Raw genomic sequence first — 18,282 nt, forward strand, 5'->3', positions numbered from 1 at the left:
ACCTGTGGTGCCAAGGTGGCCCCAGGACAATACTGGCTACAGAGGGGGAGTAGTGGAGGCTGCTGGGTCCAGCTGGCAGACGGCAGAGGAGAAGGGAGCCCAGGATAGAAAAGCCCCAGGACCAGTCCCAATGGGGGAGCCCAAGCAGGCAGCAACAGGGGTTGGGGTTCAGTGAATGATCAAGTGACAAGGATACTAAGTTGTCCTCTGTCCTGTATCAGGGGTTCAGCTTCAGGGGACCACAGATCCCAGCACCCTGTCCCCAAACACACTCCTGGGGGGCAATAGTTAACTCAAAAGAGAACTCTGACTCTACCCTCACTTACCATGTGCCCTCAGATGGCCACCCCTCACCCCACACACACCCTGTCTGTGCTCACCCCTCCTGAACCTGTGCCCAGGCCCACTGTCCTCACAGGCTGGACACACAGTCTGCTGTGGGAATTGGGTGTCTAGAGCCCCCCTGCTCCAAATGTCCCCTACCCAGGGAGTGTGAGGGCCCAGAGCTGGGAGGGGAGCCTCCAGGAGGCAGCAGGCCCCCAAGTAGGCCCCTAGAGCTGGGTGGGTCCCTAGCCCAAACCTGATCCATGCAGGAGCCAGGGCTTCCCCTCCTCACACTGCCTCCCCGCCCCTGTCAAGCTGGAGGACTGAAGCCTGGGGCAGATACAGCTGGCCTGCTTCCAGCCTGCCCAGAGCTAGGTTTAGGGGTTTAACCAGGACTCTTCATCCTGTTTGTCTCCCAGGCCTGGGCCAGAGGGAGCCCAGCCTGCACCACCCAGCCTGCCCAGGCCTCCCCCAGTTAGGCAGGGAGGGGCAGTAAATATTTGTCAATGCAGGAATGTCTACACAGGTGGACAGGTCAGATACTACGATTGTCCAATGGCTGGGAAATTCCAGGAGGCAGGTGATGGCACTGCCTAAGGCTGGCAAGGGAATTCCCCATCCCCCCCCCCTCCCCGCCCCACACACACCCCTCCCGACTCGGAGTCCAGTGCTCTGCACCACCAAAGCAACTGCTCCACAGTCAGCATGGAGGCCACTAGCCAAGCGCCACCTCGCCCGGCCCCTGCTCAGTGCCTCCCCAGACGACTCCAGGCCCAGACGACAGAGCTCCAGAGCCCGGTCTAGCGCGGGCCCGGGACTCCACTGGCCAGACCTCCTAAACCGAGGGTTTGGGAGCTCTGGGGGCCCCAGCAGCAACCCCGCCCTCCTCCTCCGCTGCGGCCCCGCCCGGGCGCGCAACCTCGGACCCTGCGCTCCCCACCCAATGCAGCCCGGGCCGGGCGGGGCGGGGCGGGGGGTTGGGGCCGGGGGCGGGGCGCCGACGACCGGACTGCCTCCCGCTCCGCGCCGGCAGCGCAGCGGCCATGGGGGCGCGGCTGGCCCGGCGGACCGGACCCGAGGCGGCCTCGGAAGCCGGGGCGGCGGCGGGGTGCGGGCCCGCGCCCTATGAGCGCCGGGTGCGCTGGCTCCGCGAGATCCAGTCCACGCTCCGCGAGCGGCGGCCCGAGCGCGCGCGGCAGCTGCTGCGCCTCCTGCGCCAGGCGAGAGAAGGAGCGGGTCGGCCCGGGGCTGGAGGCCGGGGAGGGGCCAGAGCTGCAGGCTGCGGGCCTGGAAGGGGCCGGGAGGTGCTGCGGAGTTGGCCCCGGGCACGTGAGGCAGGGCTGGCCCCGGACGGGCGCACGGGCCGGGAGGGTTCCGAGGGGAGCATACGACTGGCTGAGGAGGCTGGGAGTCCTGTCTGGGCGAGAGGGCGAGGGAGGGAAAGCAATCGGCTAGAGTGAGGACGAGTGAGGCTCCGGGGGTGGGGTGGGGTGGGGTGAGCGTGGAAGAGAGGGCCGCGACGGTGTCCACCTTTCTGGAGTTTGAGAGTTCAGTTGTGTGTGTGTTGAGGGTGCCCCCAAGCCCGGAGCTAAGAACACAGATTCATGCCTTGGCAGGAAGGGAGTGGCAAGGGGATGGTGGGAGGGGGACGACATCTTGTACTGAGGGGCAATGAATGGGAAGAGGGCAGCTCCCGGCTCCTCCATGGTGGGGGCGGGGGCGGAGGGAAGGCACTGCATAGGACCCTGGAGAGAGGACCTGGGAACTGATAGCCCAGCTGGTCAGCCGTGCAACCTCACCATGACTCTATGGCAGCCCAGACAGAGCTACAACTCACATCACCCATCCTAACAGGCAGCTCACACTCATTGAGTACATACACCTGGCATCTGTGCATCACAACACCACATCTGGACAGGGTGAGAGCTGGGCGTGGGCACCCCTGGTCCCACACACACCGGGTACCTGAGCCAGCCTGGGGTGCCCTAGGAGAAGTGGGTTCTGGTCCCAGCATCACCACTGGGCAAACCACTTCCCTCTCTGGCCACATCCCCATTTCCCGCAGCAACTGCCACCGCAGCTGCCCTGTACTGCAATCTGAAATTAGCCATGCAGGTGTTTGGCCTGCAGGTGGATGATTAGAGATGGGAAACTGAGGCTTGGAGAACAGTGGTGAGCCTAGAGCCACAGAGCAAATTAGGGGACAGTCAAGACAGAAGCTTCTAGTCTCCCAGCCTCACTCCTGCTGCACTGGGTTTCCTTTCTCTGGGCCCAGTGGGCTGGAAAGGTGGGGCTGGCCCTTTAAGAGGAGCTGTCCAGACCAGCAGAAGGCGGGCTGTGGCTGTAGTCTGGGGCCCTGTCTGGGTCAGCCCAGGCTTACCAGCTAGCCCTCTCTTCTAGATCCTCCCTAGCTGGCATTTGTGACTTGAATGGTGTTTAAAATGCAAACAGCAAAGCAGCACCAAATCAGCTAGACCATCCAGAGGCACAGATCTTTGGGATGGCATCTGGACCCTAAAGCACCAGCAGGACATTTTTTTTTTTTTTTTTTTTTTTAACTTGGGAAACCAGCTAAATTGCCCCCTTGTGTCTCAGGTCAGGATTCCTGGCCCAGGGGTCTGCCCCATAATCCACAGGGACTCTGCAGTCATGGCATTCCCACGTGGCCTAGAATCCTGTGCACAGGGGGCTTGTGCACAGAACCTGTCCCTCTGGCTTGAGGAGGGCCCAGGGGTCTGAAGGGCCCTCCTGGCTATGCCTGCCCCATCGGCTTGTCAGTATGGATGCTCTGAAAAGATGTTCAGGGACTCACCAGGCTTATGGGAATAACAAGAAGAGAAGCCCAAGGACTAAAGGCAGGAATGCATGGGTAGACCAGGGGCCCAATGGTGAGGTCTCTATGAGAGATGGGAGACGTGGAACCTGGACAAGGAGGCTGGTGGGTTGGGGAGGGTGGGAATGCCAGGCTGTGCATGAGTCTCTAATGTCATACAACGTCAAGAGAATTTGGTCTCCACCAAAGGGGTTAAGGGTCAAGCTTAGGTGTGTGTTCATGGATCTGGCTCTGGCAGCTCAAGGGTGGGACTAGACAGGTGTTGGGAGGCCAAGGGGCCCAGGAGGAGGCTGTTAGGGAGAGAGGCCTGCACCTCTTTGAGCAGTGGGGAGGGAGAGCTAGGCAGAGAGGGGTGAGGGAAGAGGGTGGGGTGGTTCTGGGCTCCTGCCCAAGCGCTGGGGAGATGGGGATGGTGACGCCCTTTACTGAGCTGGGTCATATGAGGCAAGGCCAGTTTCAGGGCAGGAGATGAACACACCCAATCTAAGCTGCCTTTGGGACATCTGAGCTGAAAGAGAGGTCCATCCCCACAAAAGGGATCTGGACCTGTCAGCAAACATTTGTTGTGGCCACAACTCAGGAGAGCTTGGAAATAGGTAGAAGAGGCAAAGGGCCCAAAGAGAATGCTGGAGGACAGCAGCATTTGGGGGTCATCAGAGGATCCCCCAAAGAACCCTCCAGACAAGCCCAACCCCAGAAGAGGTAGGTGTCACAGTACCATGTTTCGCCTCCAGGGAACCAGTCTAAGGGTTTTGGAACCTACTTATCACCTCCCTGAAGCCCTGGATGTACTGGCACTCTCCCCATCCAAAGGGTCCACGTATTCCTGGACAGTTGGGTCATCACTACCTGGGAAGAGACTCCAGCAAGCCTCAGGGAAGGAGACAGACAGAGGGGAATGGATGTGAGAGGCTAGCTTGGATGGGGGCCTGGAAAAGGAGAGCCCAACTTCTGGCTCACTCAATTCTCCTCACCACTCACAGGACCTGGGCCTCGAGGGGACCCTCCTCACCGACATCCTCTATAGGAATGTGGCCTTCCTCAATCTGGTGGATCCTATCTCCCATGACCTGCTCGTGAACCTGGCCCGTGACCTGCAGTGCCCCAAGACGGTGAGGCCAGTAGGCATGGACCTCAGGCTGGGCCGTGTGGCTGACAGGGGCCAGGAATGCCCAGGGCTGGGGGCTAGGAGCCTCGGTCCTCAACTGGCTTGCTTTGAGGCCTTAACCAGGTCAATGTCCCTCTCTGGGACCTGATGGCAGTTTCAGTGTATTAGGCTGGCAAGCACCTGGAACACAGGTGAGCTATGCTTTCCTACACCTGAAAAGCTGTGTGTTGCATAGGCCTGCTTCCTGAGTGGCAGCACTGTGTGCCAGGACCAGGGACCCAGGCAGGAAGTCTTACGGGGATGCTGTGGGACATAGAATGTTCTGACAAATCCACTGATGGAATCAAACTCCAAGCCTCTGCATTCCTGGGGCCAGAAGAGAGCCACCATAGGCTGGAACCCCTGTCCACATGTCCCCATCCTATATGGATACACTTGGGGATGAATGCTCACTGCTTCCCATAGCAGTGTGAACCATAAGCAAATCCTTCCTCATGTTGAATTGGCGTCTGCCACTCCATCACCCCTCCTCCCATGCCACCACATCTGCTCCCATCCCCACTCTACATCCTGCCACAAGCACTGAAGGTCCTGCGCTCCTGACACAGCCACCAGCCCCCATCCCTTAGGCCCAGTGAATCCCTGTGCAAAACAAGAGTGCCCACTATGGGCCCTGCCAGCTCTGAACTCCTACATCTATATGCAGGCATCGCCAAGGATTCTGAGGCTAGCCTAGGGCTATCATAGTGACTGCCAGGGCTTGCTGCCACTGTGTGTACGCTCTGTTAACAGAGGGACAGGATAAAGAATGTGCTGGGTAGTGGAGCGTGCTCAGTGCCAGCTTTGTGGAAAGCAGAGCATCCCTGTTTTTCCGCCCCAAGCTACGTCTCTACGAGGGCCCACTCAGGACCAGAAGAGAGCCGGGTGGTGGTGATGTAACACATTGACCCTCCCAGCCCTGGCAGCCAGACCCAGGCCCCACGGGCACGGTCTAGTTTTGGAGAGTGAGAGGAAGAAGAGCATGCTGACCTGGCTTGTTCCTATTCCCTGGGGGTGGCGTCAGTGGAGCAGGGCTCCCTGGAGGGGTCTGGTCCTGCCTCCCCCTGTGGCGAGTCCCCCCGGAGCGCTGAGGGTGGGCAGGGAGCCGGCTGATAGCCCGAGACACTGGCCTTGGGCCTGAGGACAGGGAACAAGGCCCCATTGTCTAGGCATCCTCCCGCCGGGCACTGCGGGCCTCAGACCAGCCTGTCCAGCTCCCAATGGGCAGCCTCCCCTGGCTCTGTGCCAGGCCACAGCCAGGGTAGGGGGTGGGAGGGGGAGGCTAGTGGGCAGCTCAGTGATCCATGATGAATCATGTGCCGGAGCACACACTTGGATCCCAAAGGCCCAGAGGGGCATGGGAGGGGCTCAGCCTCATCCTGACAACACTGCCTCCTTACAGGACTATGAGCTCTGGAAGTCCTCGGACAAGATCTGCCGACAGCTCATCTACCACCTCACCCCTCACTCCAAGCGGCAGCGAGGATCCAGCCTGCTCCAGAGGAAGACCCAGAGCTGGTAAGGGGAACCCAGCCACAGCCCTGCCTCGTGGCCCCTTAGGGTCCCTTCCTAAGCTGACATGGAGAAGCAGCTCAGCAAGAGGCTGGTGCCTGAAACCCCACCATGTGACCCCCTCACCCTTGTCTGCATCACAGCTGTGGAATGCCCCCAAGCCAAACTGCACCCTCTGTGTGACCTGCCTCCTGCTTTTCGCTCACCTCTCAATCCCTGGCCTATCACAGGGCCTGGACCATACCCGGACCAAGATAACCCCAGCAGGCGTAGCAGGCGTCAGCTGAATCCTCACACAGGCTGTGAGGGAGGCAGATTCTGGGTCATGATTCCCATTTTATAGGGAAGGAAACTGAGGTTGGGAGAGGCAAAATGGCTTGCCTGAGGCCACACTCTGCCCTCATGTTCCTACAGCTCTTTGAAAAGCCTTTGCCAGGCAGCCTGAAGCCAAGGCCTCCGCAGTGAGCCTAGTAGCCTGCTCTGCCATGGGGTCCCCTTCCCAGTCACTCCATCACCATTTTGTGGCCAGACTCAGCCTAGTTACCTGCTGCGGACATCCAGGTTGAGGGACCTAGAACCACAGCGCCGGTGCTCTCCCCTGCTTGCTCCCTGCCGCACCTCTGCCACCCTTCCCCTCCTTGAGCCTGGTGGTCCATGATGAGCCTGGAGCCCATGAGGTTGTTTCCTGCCGTGGTGGTTAAGGGCCCTGAAGGTGGTCCCACTACCCATCTGCCTAGTGGTCCATGTTCAAATGACAGGAGAGACCTAGAGGGAGGTTCGAGGGGCGGTGGAGGACCCTCCTCAGTCTCTAAATTTCTTTTCTAGCTTAGAACACAGGGAACCCTTCACCGCCCTTCACCTTCCACCTGCCCACCCCCACACCTCCCAACACCTCCCCTCTTTCTACCCTGGGCCTGTCCCCTCTCTAGCCCTCAAGACTGGGGGGATAGCCAGATACCTTATCACCCTCATAGGAATGTCTATCTTTACCCCTCTAAGGAGTGATCTTAGAGGAGGCATGGGAAAAAAGGTGAGGGCAGGAGTCAGAGCACCTTAATTTGAAGACCCAGTACCCTCTTAGTGGTGTGCGAGCATAAAAGAGTTCTATCACCTCTATGAGCATCATTTTCTCCTCTGCAGAATGGGATAATCATTCTTACTCAATTAGGTTGGCATAAAAATAAGTGAGACAATAGGTACAACAGGTGTGGTGATGCAGGCACACAGGAGGTTTTTATAATAATAATAGCTCATGGAACCTTAACATGTATATTTATTCCTCACAACAGCCAGGCCCTCTTGTCACCAAAGGAGAAACTGAGGCTCAGAGAGGTTCCAAGAATTGCCCATGGCCACCCACGTAGAAAGTAGCAGTTTGATCCCAGCTTGGCCTGATTGTAGGGCCCAGGCCCTGCCACCACTGAGGGCTGCCCCAATGGGTCATTGTCTACAGCCAGTAGGGACCTGCCTTGGCCATGGACCCTTGCTCAGTCCATCTTTGCCTGCAACCTTTCCACAGCCTCAAGAGCAGCCTCCAGGTGACTCAGCTGGCTGGGGAGACCGTGAACCTGTCGGGGATTCCACTGTCAGCGCGGGATGTGCAGCACATTGTGCGCTACCTGGGAAACCAGGGAGCCGGGCTCACGGTGCTGGACCTGAGCTTCACGGGGCTCAGCGATGAGCTTCTGCGCCTGCTGCTACCCAGCCTCTGGACGCTGCCCCGCCTCACCCAGCTCCTGCTCAACGGCAACAGGCTGACGAGGGCCACTGCCCGTGAGCTCACTGAGGCCGTCAAGGACTCCACCAAGTTCCCCGCGCTGGCCTGGGTAGACCTGGGCAACAATGTGGACGTGGCCTCCTTGCCCCAGCCCCTGCTGGTCGGCCTACGCCGGCGGCTGAGCCAGCGCACCTCACTCCCCACCATCTATGAGGGCCTGGACCTCGAGCCTGAGGGTAGTGAGGCCAGGGCCACCTCTGCTGCCTCCACCTGGGGCTCTGCAGCTGCCGAGCCAGGGTCGGAGCCTCAGGCCTGCTGCACGAGGTGACCTGCCACCACCCTGGCTGCTGCTACCTGACTGCCAGTGGCACATGGGATGGGGGATGATGGAGGCCTTCTAGGTCCCCAGAAATCCAGTGTAAATACTCAGCCTGGGATTAAGGGGATGGAAGGAGAATGGGTTCACTAGAGGCTAGATGGTCAGCCCAGGATGGAGTCTCAGACTTCCCTCAGCAGGAGGGCCCAGAACCTGCTGTGCCGATCCCACAGTAAACAGAGATGCCCCCCTCTGCCTCAGCCTTTCTGCACCATGGACCTCAGGGCCACTGAGCGCCAGCTTGCTTCTGGGGTGGGGAAAGGGGTGGCCAAAGACTCAGGGACACTGCACACCTGAAAGGGAGGGACCAAGCTCTCACTGACTTACCCCAGGTATTACTCCCTGAGAAGACACCAAGGTGTAGGGGTCAGGTCCATCTGTGGGCTGGGGAGTTAGGGGAGGCCTCCAGGGACCTCGCCTTCACATCTGGGTGGGGCTTGGAGAAGAGCAGTTGGGAGGGCACAGAGGGGCAAAGCTCAGAATGGAGCCCCACAGCAACCTTGGGCCTGAGCCCAGGATGCTGACCTCCCCACCAGGGAGGGCCCCTTGGGCTGAGGACAAGACTGTGCTGACAGGAGGCAAGGTTCATCTCCCACAGATGGACAAGTGCTGCCCACCACCCCTAGGAACCCCCCCCCCCACCAGGCTCCCTGTACTGAGTCAGTGGGGAACTCCATGGGGTTAGGAGATACCTTAGACCAGAGACAAAGGGCTTGTGTGTTCCCTCCAGGCCCTGGAGGCCCGTGTGCACAGTCTTCCCCTCTGGGGGACTCCAAGAAAGCATGCAGGACGTGGGGGCGGGTACATCTAGCAGCAGGGGACTTGGGGTGGAGCATTCCGAGGGCTTCCCAGGGGTAGTCTGCTCCCAGAAAGGGGCTATCTTCCCTCCCCACAAGGACCATCAGGGCAGGCTCTGGATCAGAAGCCTAAAGCCATGGTCAGCCTCACAGCCTTGTGCGGAGAGCTGGAGTACAGCCCAACTAGAAGTTGGACAGGACAAAGACAAGGAAGGAATTTGAACATGTCTGGGGGGGAAACTGAGGCCCAGAGTGGGGAAGACAGCAGCCTAAGTCTCCCATGCAGAGCCAGGTCAGGTCTGGGGCAGTGGGGATCCTCACAGATGAGGAGAGACCTGGAGGCAGAGAAAAGCCCTCTGGGCCAAAGAGAAGGTAGGACTCTCCCAGGCCCACCAGCTAACCCTCCTCCGCAGTGGGGCCCACGGGGGACCATGAGTCAGCACGGATTCCAGGCTGGCTAGATACGCAACAGCCCCTTGAGTGAGAAAGGAGATGACCAAGAAGGGCGAGGACAGGGAGGTGCTGAGTTCCAGGACCAGGAAGGAGGTGGGGAGGAAAAGGAGCTCCCTTTCTACTGCTGCCTGCCCACCCCAAGGGCAGGCCCCTGCCAGTCTGGCTGCTTTTGGAGAAACCTTTATCCGGAGGTGGTGAGAAGGGTGTGGAGAACACCAAGTTCAGCCCAGCTCTGCTCCTGACTTACTGTTGGGACCTGGCCAGGGCCTCCTCTCTCCCTGCCTTGGGTAAATAGGACTGCCTGTCCATAGTACCTTCCAGCTCTCAACCCTCCAGCCTGGGGTCCTGGCCCTGTCAGTCCTCCTTGTTTTAAAGACTCGGGCTTGCCCATTGTGCTCTTACTCTGGAACAGGGGGCTCAGGCTCCCCAGAGCAAGGCAAAGTGGGGTGGGAGATGAAAGGGGCCAGCTTGGAGAAGGATAGGGAAGCCAGCCTTGCACTGGGCAGGCTTGTAAGTCCGTCATAGGCAGGCAGCAGTGTTCTCCTGTGACTCCTTGCTGGAGAAATGCCAAGCTCTCTGGCCCTCCTGCCCCCCTCACTCCCTGCCCACCACTGGCCCAAATCCAGCCCACAAACCTTGAACGTTGCCGCTGGGAGAGACTCCTACCGGGATGGTGTGAGGACCTGAGCCGGGTGTCACTAGGCGAGCTCTGGGAGAATTCAGGCAGCGGCAGCTGGTCTCAATCTCCCCGCCTCTCAGACGGAGGCACGCAATGCAATAGCTGAGCTAGAGCACAAAACAGCTCAAGAGAAGAGGGTTGGCTTTGTTGCCAGGCAGGTGTCCACAACCCCTTCACGTGCCCTCATGTCAGGGCCTCACGGCCACCAGTGAGGCTACTCTACAGGCAGGTACACTCCAAGAGGAGGGGGCTTGTGTCTCTCAAAGCTTGGTGGGCAGAGAGGACATGCCAGGCGGGCTCCAGCCCGAGTTCCAGACCCAAGAGGAAGCAGGTAGGCCTTGCCCAGCCCCAGTCTTGGAGGCAGACAGACTCAGCCTGGTTCTGGCTCTGTCACCCACTGGTGGTATCCTCTCAGGGTTCGTTCCTTCATCTTGGGAACCAGGTATATCAAGTCTCCCCTTGCTCTGTTGGAGAGAGCATGATATAAGGTTTGGAAAGTGCCTGCTACGTGGGGGGCACAGGGCAGGCACTCTTCAGCGTCAGTGGGGCCTCCACCCAGGGATCTCAGAATGGAAATGGCAGGAGCCCAAACCTTTGGGACTAAAGCCGAAGCCATGCATTTATTTGGAGGGCACTTCTGTAGCCTTTCTGTTGGCAAAGTATTGTTCTGATGGCTTTACATTTCGTTAATGCTCTTCATACTTATGAGTGAGTAAACTGATACGGGGACAGGTTAAGTGATCTGTCCAAAGTCAAAGAGCTAGAAACCGAAGGAGCCGGGATGTGAGGGGGAGGCCCACATTGTCTGTGATGCTACCCCCTGCCTGATGCTGCCTATCCCACAGCCAGCCTGGGGGCTGAGGATTCACTGGAACTCTTGAGCAAGCCTCTGCCAAAGACACCATTCGATACAGGAGACCATCACAGCGCTCTGATGGCAGACGTCCTGCTGCGGGAGGGACCCTCAGCCACATTGCCCCTAAAGCAGGACCAATCAGGACCTCTCTGGGCCTGTTGCCTCGTATACAAAATTGAGGAGGGGGGAGGGGAACAGTGAGGATCTAGGCTTTGCCCTCTTCCACGACTGAAAGGGACAAATGGGGAGTGGGTTCAGAAGTACTCATCAGACCAAGTGAAGCCCAGCCTCATACTCAGGGGTGCGGGATCCATGCCCACATCAGACAGCCTGGGACAACTCCAGCTGCCTTCACCTCTCTGGGCATCAGCCTCCTCAAACCTAAACCTGCCTTGCCAGGATGTTAAGAGAATCAAAAGGAAACATGTAGAAAAGATACCTGTGCAGGGCTTGAACTCAAAAACTATGAGATCATGACCTGAGCTGAAATCAAGAGTTGGACGCTTAACTGACTGAGCCACCAGGCACACCTTCAATTTTTTTAAATGTTTATTTTTGAAAGAGACAGAGTGCAAGTGGGGAAGGGCAGAGAGAGAGGGAAACACAGAACCTGAAGCAGGCTCCAAGCTCTGAGCTGTCAGCACAGAGCCCGACATAGGGCTCGAACTCACGGACCACGAGATCAGGACCTGAGCTGAAGTCAGACGTCCAACCGACTGAGCCACCCAGGCGCCCCTTAATTTTTAAAAATTGTATCATTTTTGGAGCACCTGGGTGGCTCAGTCGGTTAAGTGTCCGGCTCTTGATGTCAGCTCGGGTCATGATCTCATTGTTTGTGAGTTCAAGCCCTGCATCGGGCAAGGCACTAACAGTGAGGAGCTTGCTTGGGATTCTCTCTTTCACTCTCTCTCTGCCCCTTCCCCACTCTCCCTCTCTCAAAATGAATAAACTTTAAAAAAAATTAAAAAATAAATTGTATCATTTTAAAAAATAATTCTTCATTGTAGTACCATTGAAATATAATAGACATAACAAATGTTACAATTTATAGTGTACACTATAGTATATTTTGACTTCATGAAACCACCACCACAATCAAGACAGTAAAGATATCTGTCATTTCCAAAAGTTTCCTTGCCCCTTGGTAATGTATCCCTCCTGCCCCTCCTTGTCCACCCCCTTCCCTAAGCAGGGGGGGCCTTGACCTGCTTGCTGTCCTTTCACATTAGTTTGCATTTTCTAGAGTTTTTTTTTTTTTTAAGTTTATGTATTCTCTACACCCAACATGGGGCTCGAACTCATGACCGTGAGATCAAAAGTCGACTGCTCTTCCAACTGAGCCAGGTACCCCTACAGTTTTAGATATATGGAAGAATATGGGGTGTATTTTTTTTTATATGACTTCTTTCACTCAGCATAATTATTTTGAGACTTCCATGATGTTGCCTACATCAGTAGTTCCTCTTAATTGTTGAGTAGTATTTTACTGGATGCACGTACCACCATTCATTCCCGTCGATGGATATTTGGGCTTCCAGTTTTTAGCTCTAACAAATGAAGCTGCTATGAATATTCATGTACAAGGTTTTGCATGAACATATATTTCCTTTTCTCTTGTGTAGTGGTATCTCAGTGTGGTTTTCTTTTCTTGTAATATGATTGCCTGCCTGGTTTTCCTTATTAGGGTAATGTTGGTACCCTGCTCATAGAATGAATTGAGAAGCTATTCCCTTCTCTACTTTTTTAGGAAGAGTTTGTGGAGAATTGATATTATTTCTTTCTTACATATTTGGTAGAATTCCTCAGTGAAGGGACATGGGCCTGAGGTTTTTTTGTAGAAGGTTTCCAGTTACAATACCAGTTTCCTTAACCGAAATAGGACTATTCAAATTAGTTACATCTTGAGTAAGCATTAGTATGTTGGGTCTTTTAAGGAATTTGTCCATTTCATCCAAGTTGTTAAATTTGTTGGCATAAAACTTTTCATAATATTTCCTTTCAATATCTGTGGAATCTGCAGTAGTCACCTCTCTCATTCCTGAGATTGGTAAATGTTTATTTTTGAGAGACAGAGAGAGACAGAGCACAAGCAGGGGAGGGGGGCAGAGAGAGAGGCACAGAATCTGAAGCAGGCTCCAGGCTCTGAGCTGTCAGCACAGAGCCCGATTCAGGACTCGAACTCACGAACCACGAGATCATGACCTGAGCTGAAGTCAGACACTTAACCGACTGAGCCACCCAGGCGCCCCCATGTTTTTTTGTTGTTATTGTTTTTCTTTCCTAATCAGTCTGGCTACAGGTTTATCAATTTTATTGATCTTGTTAAAGAATCATCTTTTGGTTACATTGATTTTTCTCTATGGTTTTTTTTCTGTTTTCTATTTCACTGACATCCATTTTGATCTTTATTTCTTTTCTTATGCTTCCTTTAGATTTTATTGGCTCTTCTTTTTCTAGATTCTTAAATGAATCTTCTTGTCTGGTATTAATATAGCTAAGATAATTGATCTGAGACCTTTTTTTAAAAATGTTTTATTTATTTAGTTTTCTGAGAGAGAGAGAGAGAGAGAGAGCAAGTGGAGAGGGGCATAGAGAGGGGACAGAAGATCCAAAGCAGGCTCTGCATACAGCAGCAAGCCCGATGTGGGCTTGAACCCTTGAACCATGAGATCGTGCCCCAAACCGAAATCGGACATTCAACCGAGCCACCCAGATGCCCTCTTTTTTTCTAATACAGATGTTTAATGCTGTAAATCACACTCCTCCCCCGCCACCAAGTTCTGTTTTTGTGGCATCCCACAATTTCTGATATGTTCAGTGTTTCCATTTAAAAGTCAGTTCAAGATACTAATTTCTCTTTTGGTTTCTTCTTTGATCCATGGTTGTGTGTTATTTTGTTTTCAAATATTTAGAGATTTTTCCAAGGATATTTCTGTTAATGATTTCTAATTTAATTTCGTTGTGGTCAGACAATGTAGTTAGCATGGTTTTGAAGCCTTTTGAATTCTGGTAAATGTTCTGTGTGCACTTGAGAAGAATGCGCACTTGAGAATTCTGCTTTTGTTGGGTGGTTCTATTAAGTGTTAATCAGTGGGTGATTAACCCAACAGTGGTGTTGGGTGGCTCAGTGGGTTAAGCATCCGACTCTTGATATTGGCTGGGGTCATGGTCTTGCAGTCGTGGTACTGAGCCCCAAATCAGGCTCTGAGCTGAGTGTGGGATTCTCTCTCCCTCTCTCTCGCCCCTCCCTCATTCATACTCTCTCCTCAAAATAAATAAAAGAAACATTTAAAAAATTAAAAAATAAACATTAATCAAAATCAACTTGACTACTATATCTTTGCTGGTTTTCTGTCTACTTCAGCTATCAACTATTGAGAGGGGAATTGAAACCCCAGACTGTAATTGCATGTGTCTATTTCTTGTTGAATTTTTTGCATCATGTATTTTGAAGCTTTATTAGGTGCATAAATGTTTAAGATTATTATGGTTCCTTGACTAATTGACCTTATTATCATTGTGAAATAACCATTATCCCCCATATTTCTTGCTTTGAAACCGATTTGTCTAATATTAATATAGATATAGCTACTCCAGCTTTCCTTTGATTAGTTATTAGAAAGGGTATTATCTTTTCCCATCCTTTTACTTTTAACCATTTGTGTCTTTATATTTAAAGTGTGTTTCAAAAAAAAAATAAAGTGTGTTTCTTACAGGTACATGCAGTTGGGTCTTGCTTTTTAAAATTGTTTATTTTTTTATATACATATATTTTTATTTTATTTTTATTTTTTAGAGAGAGAGAGCATGAGCTGGGGAGAGAGAGAAAGAGAGAGAGATAAAGAGAGAGAATCTTAAGCAGGCTGCATGCTCAGTGCAGAGTCTGACCCAGGGCTTGACCCCATGACCCTGGGAATCATGACCTGAGCTGAAATCAAGAGTCAGACGCTCAACCAACTGAGCCACACAGGCATCCTGGGTACTGCTATTTTAAATCAAATCTGACAATCTCTGCTTTTAAATGGGAATGTTTATACCATTTACATTTAATGTGATTACTAAATGTGATTACTAATTACATTTAATGTGATTATTGATATGGTTAGTATGGTTATTGATAGGCCATTATTTTTTTCTCTTTATGAAAAAGTATCAAATTTATTTCAATATCTAGTTTTATTTTTAAATTAAAGCTGTTGGACAATTTTTTTGTAACTTATAATACATTATCAGAGGTGAGGAACATGTGAATAAGCTATTATATACTGACAGCAAATAAAATTCTTAGACTATGCACTTATAAAAGCCACGTGTAATAGTAAAAGTTCCAGTTATACTAGTTACCTGAAGGAAATATTCTTTAGCTCTTTATTGCTAATTTTAACACATTCTCATTTTGACGTACTTTACCTTTTTCACCCAGTTACTAGTATGATGAGCAAAGTTTTTCCAAATGTTAAGCCTTTCTTTACCACTTATGAAATATGACTTATTACTTTTTAAGACTTCCATACAAGAAATTTGAAATTTTAATTTTTACCATGAATCTATTGGATCAAAAAGTATAGAACATCACTACTAAATAAGGTAAGACAAAGAATAGAATAAAAAACACAAACGTGGCATTTATTTAATCAGCAAATTATCTGAGAAGACATTTTAACTACTTCACATTTCTACTTAGCACAAGAATAAACTGGTTCCAAGGTACCACAAGGTTTGGCATTTTTACTGCAAGCGTTTAAGTCATAGTGTTATTCTACTCAACAAGACATCTCTAAGAAAATGGCAGTGTTCATAAGTACAAACATGGTTATATCTGGTAGGTGGTATTCTTCATAGTCAATATGAGAATTCTTTATAAAATTAGATTTTAAGAAATGCAGAATATCTGATAATTATCTCAAAGGCTAAAATGAGAAAAATGCAGAACACAGAAATAGTCATTGGTTAATATTTGGCTTTGAAAAAGCCAGAAATGATTCTATTCCAAGAAATAAGCGATAATGATAAAAGATATAATAATTAATATACTATATGTCTTAAAAGGCTTAAAAGCCAAAGCACACTTTCTACATCAGGATAGTTCTGATTTTTAAGTTCTTAATTTCCTTCGTCCACAACACGACCCTGTTCTAAGCCATTATTTGAATAGACTTCATAATGTAGGGTCATTTTCCACAGGATGCTTTCATTACAGTACATAAACTGCAAAATGGCAAATGACTAAGTCAGTTATAAAGAATTTATAGCATAATAAATGCCAATTTACAATAACCACCAACAGACTTCTACACCAAAGCCTAAAAGTTGCTGCAGTAGAAGTCATAACTAACATGATTCTTCCATGTGCTCAGACTTTACTACAAATTACTGTCATGAAAAACAGAAAAGAAACCTTAGTGGGTCCTTCCAAAACTGCATAATTTTCCAAACGATTTACCTCTGGTTGTACAGCCTGTTCATTCCTTAAGTGCTTATTCAGTTATTTAGCTTTTGCAATATTTTCTTGACATTTTTGTTTCTTCTTTTGGTCCTTTTCCCTGGCCTCAATCATCTTGACCAATTTCCGGGACACTATGGCATTTACTAGAAACAATGGTGTAACGGTCAAAATAACTGTTGTAAGGAAGCCATATGGGTCCTTTGCAGCCCAATCCACAACATACTCAGCCCAGGCCTTTATATCAACCATCTTCATAGTTTTTGTTTGTTTGTTTTAAGTTTATTTCTTTATGTTGAGAGAGAGAGAATGCGCACAAGCAGGGGAGGAGCAAGGAGAGAGGGAGAGAGAATCTCAAGCAGCTTCCATGCTTAGATTTCCAACCCATGAACCTTGAGATCATGACCTGAGCTGAAATCAAAAGTCAGAAATTTAACCTACTGAGACACCCAGGTGCCCCAACCATCTTTGTAAAGGTCTTGTGCTTGAGTAGTGATCTCCAACTTTGAGATTATTAGTGAGCTGATTTCAATTTCAGATGACCCTTGCTTGTTTGTCTTCTTTAGCTCTACCATACACTTGTGAGACATGGTTTAAGTTCTGTATCTTCTTCCTTCTGTAAAGGGTCCACCAGCCTTAATCTCCAAATGCACGCAGCTCTAAATGGTATTTCACCACCATCAGCATGTCTCCTCCATCCTTGTTTTTCCCCTTGCTCATTCATCCTTCCCTACTGGCCCCACCAGCCTCGGGGGCCAAGTTCACCTGCCCCCCAGCCTCCACCACACCTTGGTCCACTCACACCATGGCTGCCTCTTCAGGGGACAGGGCAAAACCACCGTGGTGGCTGCCACCAGCCTCTCCTACATCACAGCCGGGACCATGGGCTCGGAACCCTCAGTAGGCCATTACTGATGGCCTATCATCTTGCTATTTATTTTCTATTTGTCCCATCTGTTCTTTTTTCCTCACTTCCTCTTTTTCTGGCTTTTTTAAAAGAATACTTATGAATCCATCATAAATCTCTACTGGCTTAACTCTTTTATTTTTTAAGTTTATTTATTTTGAGATCGAGTGCACATGCACGTGAATGGGGGAGGGGTAGAGAGAGAGGGAGAGAGAATCCCCAGCAGGCTCTGGGCTGAGAGTGGGGCTTGAGCTCACAAACCATGAGATCATGACATGAGCCAAAATCAAGAGTCAGAATGCTTAACGGACTGAGCCACCCAGGCGCCCCCTGGTTTTTTTTTTTTTTTTTATTGAGGTAACATTCACATAAAATAAAATTAACCATTTTAACCATTGACCTGAGCCCAAATCAAGAGTCAGAATGCTTAACGGACTGAGCCACCCAGGCATTCTTTTTTTTTTTTTTATTGAGGTAACATTCACATAAAATAAAATTAACCATTTTGACCATTTTTTTTTAATTTTATTTTTAAGTAATCTCTACACCCAACATGGGGCTCAAACTCACAACCCCAAGATAAAGAGTTGCATGCTCTACCAACTGAGCCAGTCAGGTGCCCCACCATTTTAAAATGTACAGTTCAGTGGCTTTTAGTACATTCTCCATGTTGTGAAACCATCGTCACTAATTGCAGAATGTTTTCATTACCCCCTAAAAGAAACCCCATAGCCATTAAGCAGGCACTCCCTATTCTCCCTTCCCCAGTCTCTGGCACCACTGATCTGCTTTGTCTCTATGAATTTGCCTATTCTGGACTGAATTTCATATATATGAAATCATACATGGCCTTTTTTGCCTGGCTTCTTTCACTCAGCATGTTTGCAAAATGCATCCATGTTGTAGCATGTATGAGTAATTCATGTATGAGTAATTTTTATGGTTAAATAATATTCCATTGTATGGATGTACCATTTTGTTTATCTGTTCATCAGCTGATGGACATTTGAGTGTTGTTTTGTTTTCAGAGTTGTTCAAAGTTTATATATCTTTAAATTATCAGTGTACCTTCAAGTAATATACAAAATCTTACAATATGCTTTCCTTTCTCCCCTCTTGGCCTTTTTGCCAATATTGTCATGAATTTTACTTTTACATGTTACAAACCCCATAACACAATCTTTACTCCTTTGTGTAGATACAGATTTCCATCTGGTATAATTTTCCTAATGCCCAAA

General features: G+C 50.7%; 2 protein-coding genes across 3 annotated transcripts; one reads left to right on the forward strand and one right to left on the reverse strand.

Annotated features, from left to right (window-relative positions):
- The first annotated feature begins 1,325 nt into the window (after positions 1–1,325).
- LRRC75B (leucine rich repeat containing 75B) lies at positions 1,326–11,667 on the forward strand. 2 transcript variants are annotated; one of them, XM_053205923.1, is made up of 4 exons: positions 1,326–1,628; positions 4,141–4,269; positions 5,707–5,822; positions 7,336–11,667. In XM_053205923.1, the coding sequence occupies exons 1-4, from the start codon at positions 1,368–1,370 to the stop codon at positions 7,859–7,861; spliced, it is 1,032 nt and encodes a 343-aa protein (XP_053061898.1). In that variant the 5' UTR covers positions 1,326–1,367; the 3' UTR covers positions 7,862–11,667. The 2 variants fall into 2 exon arrangements, with proteins under 2 accessions (XP_053061898.1, XP_026899911.2); XM_027044110.2 differs by having other exon boundaries at positions 1,327–1,544.
- Positions 11,668–15,300: 3,633 nt separating this feature from the next.
- On the reverse strand, positions 15,301–18,128 carry LOC106979689 (small integral membrane protein 15-like). Its single transcript, XM_015077606.3, has one exon. The coding sequence runs from the start codon at positions 16,393–16,395 to the stop codon at positions 16,180–16,182; it is 216 nt and encodes a 71-aa protein (XP_014933092.1). The 5' UTR covers positions 16,396–18,128; the 3' UTR covers positions 15,301–16,179.
- Positions 18,129–18,282: the final 154 nt, after the last annotated feature.

The sequence above is a fragment of the Acinonyx jubatus genome, chromosome D3 (assembly GCF_027475565.1).
Source record: "Acinonyx jubatus isolate Ajub_Pintada_27869175 chromosome D3, VMU_Ajub_asm_v1.0, whole genome shotgun sequence".
Classification (NCBI taxonomy): domain Eukaryota; kingdom Metazoa; phylum Chordata; class Mammalia; order Carnivora; family Felidae; genus Acinonyx; species Acinonyx jubatus.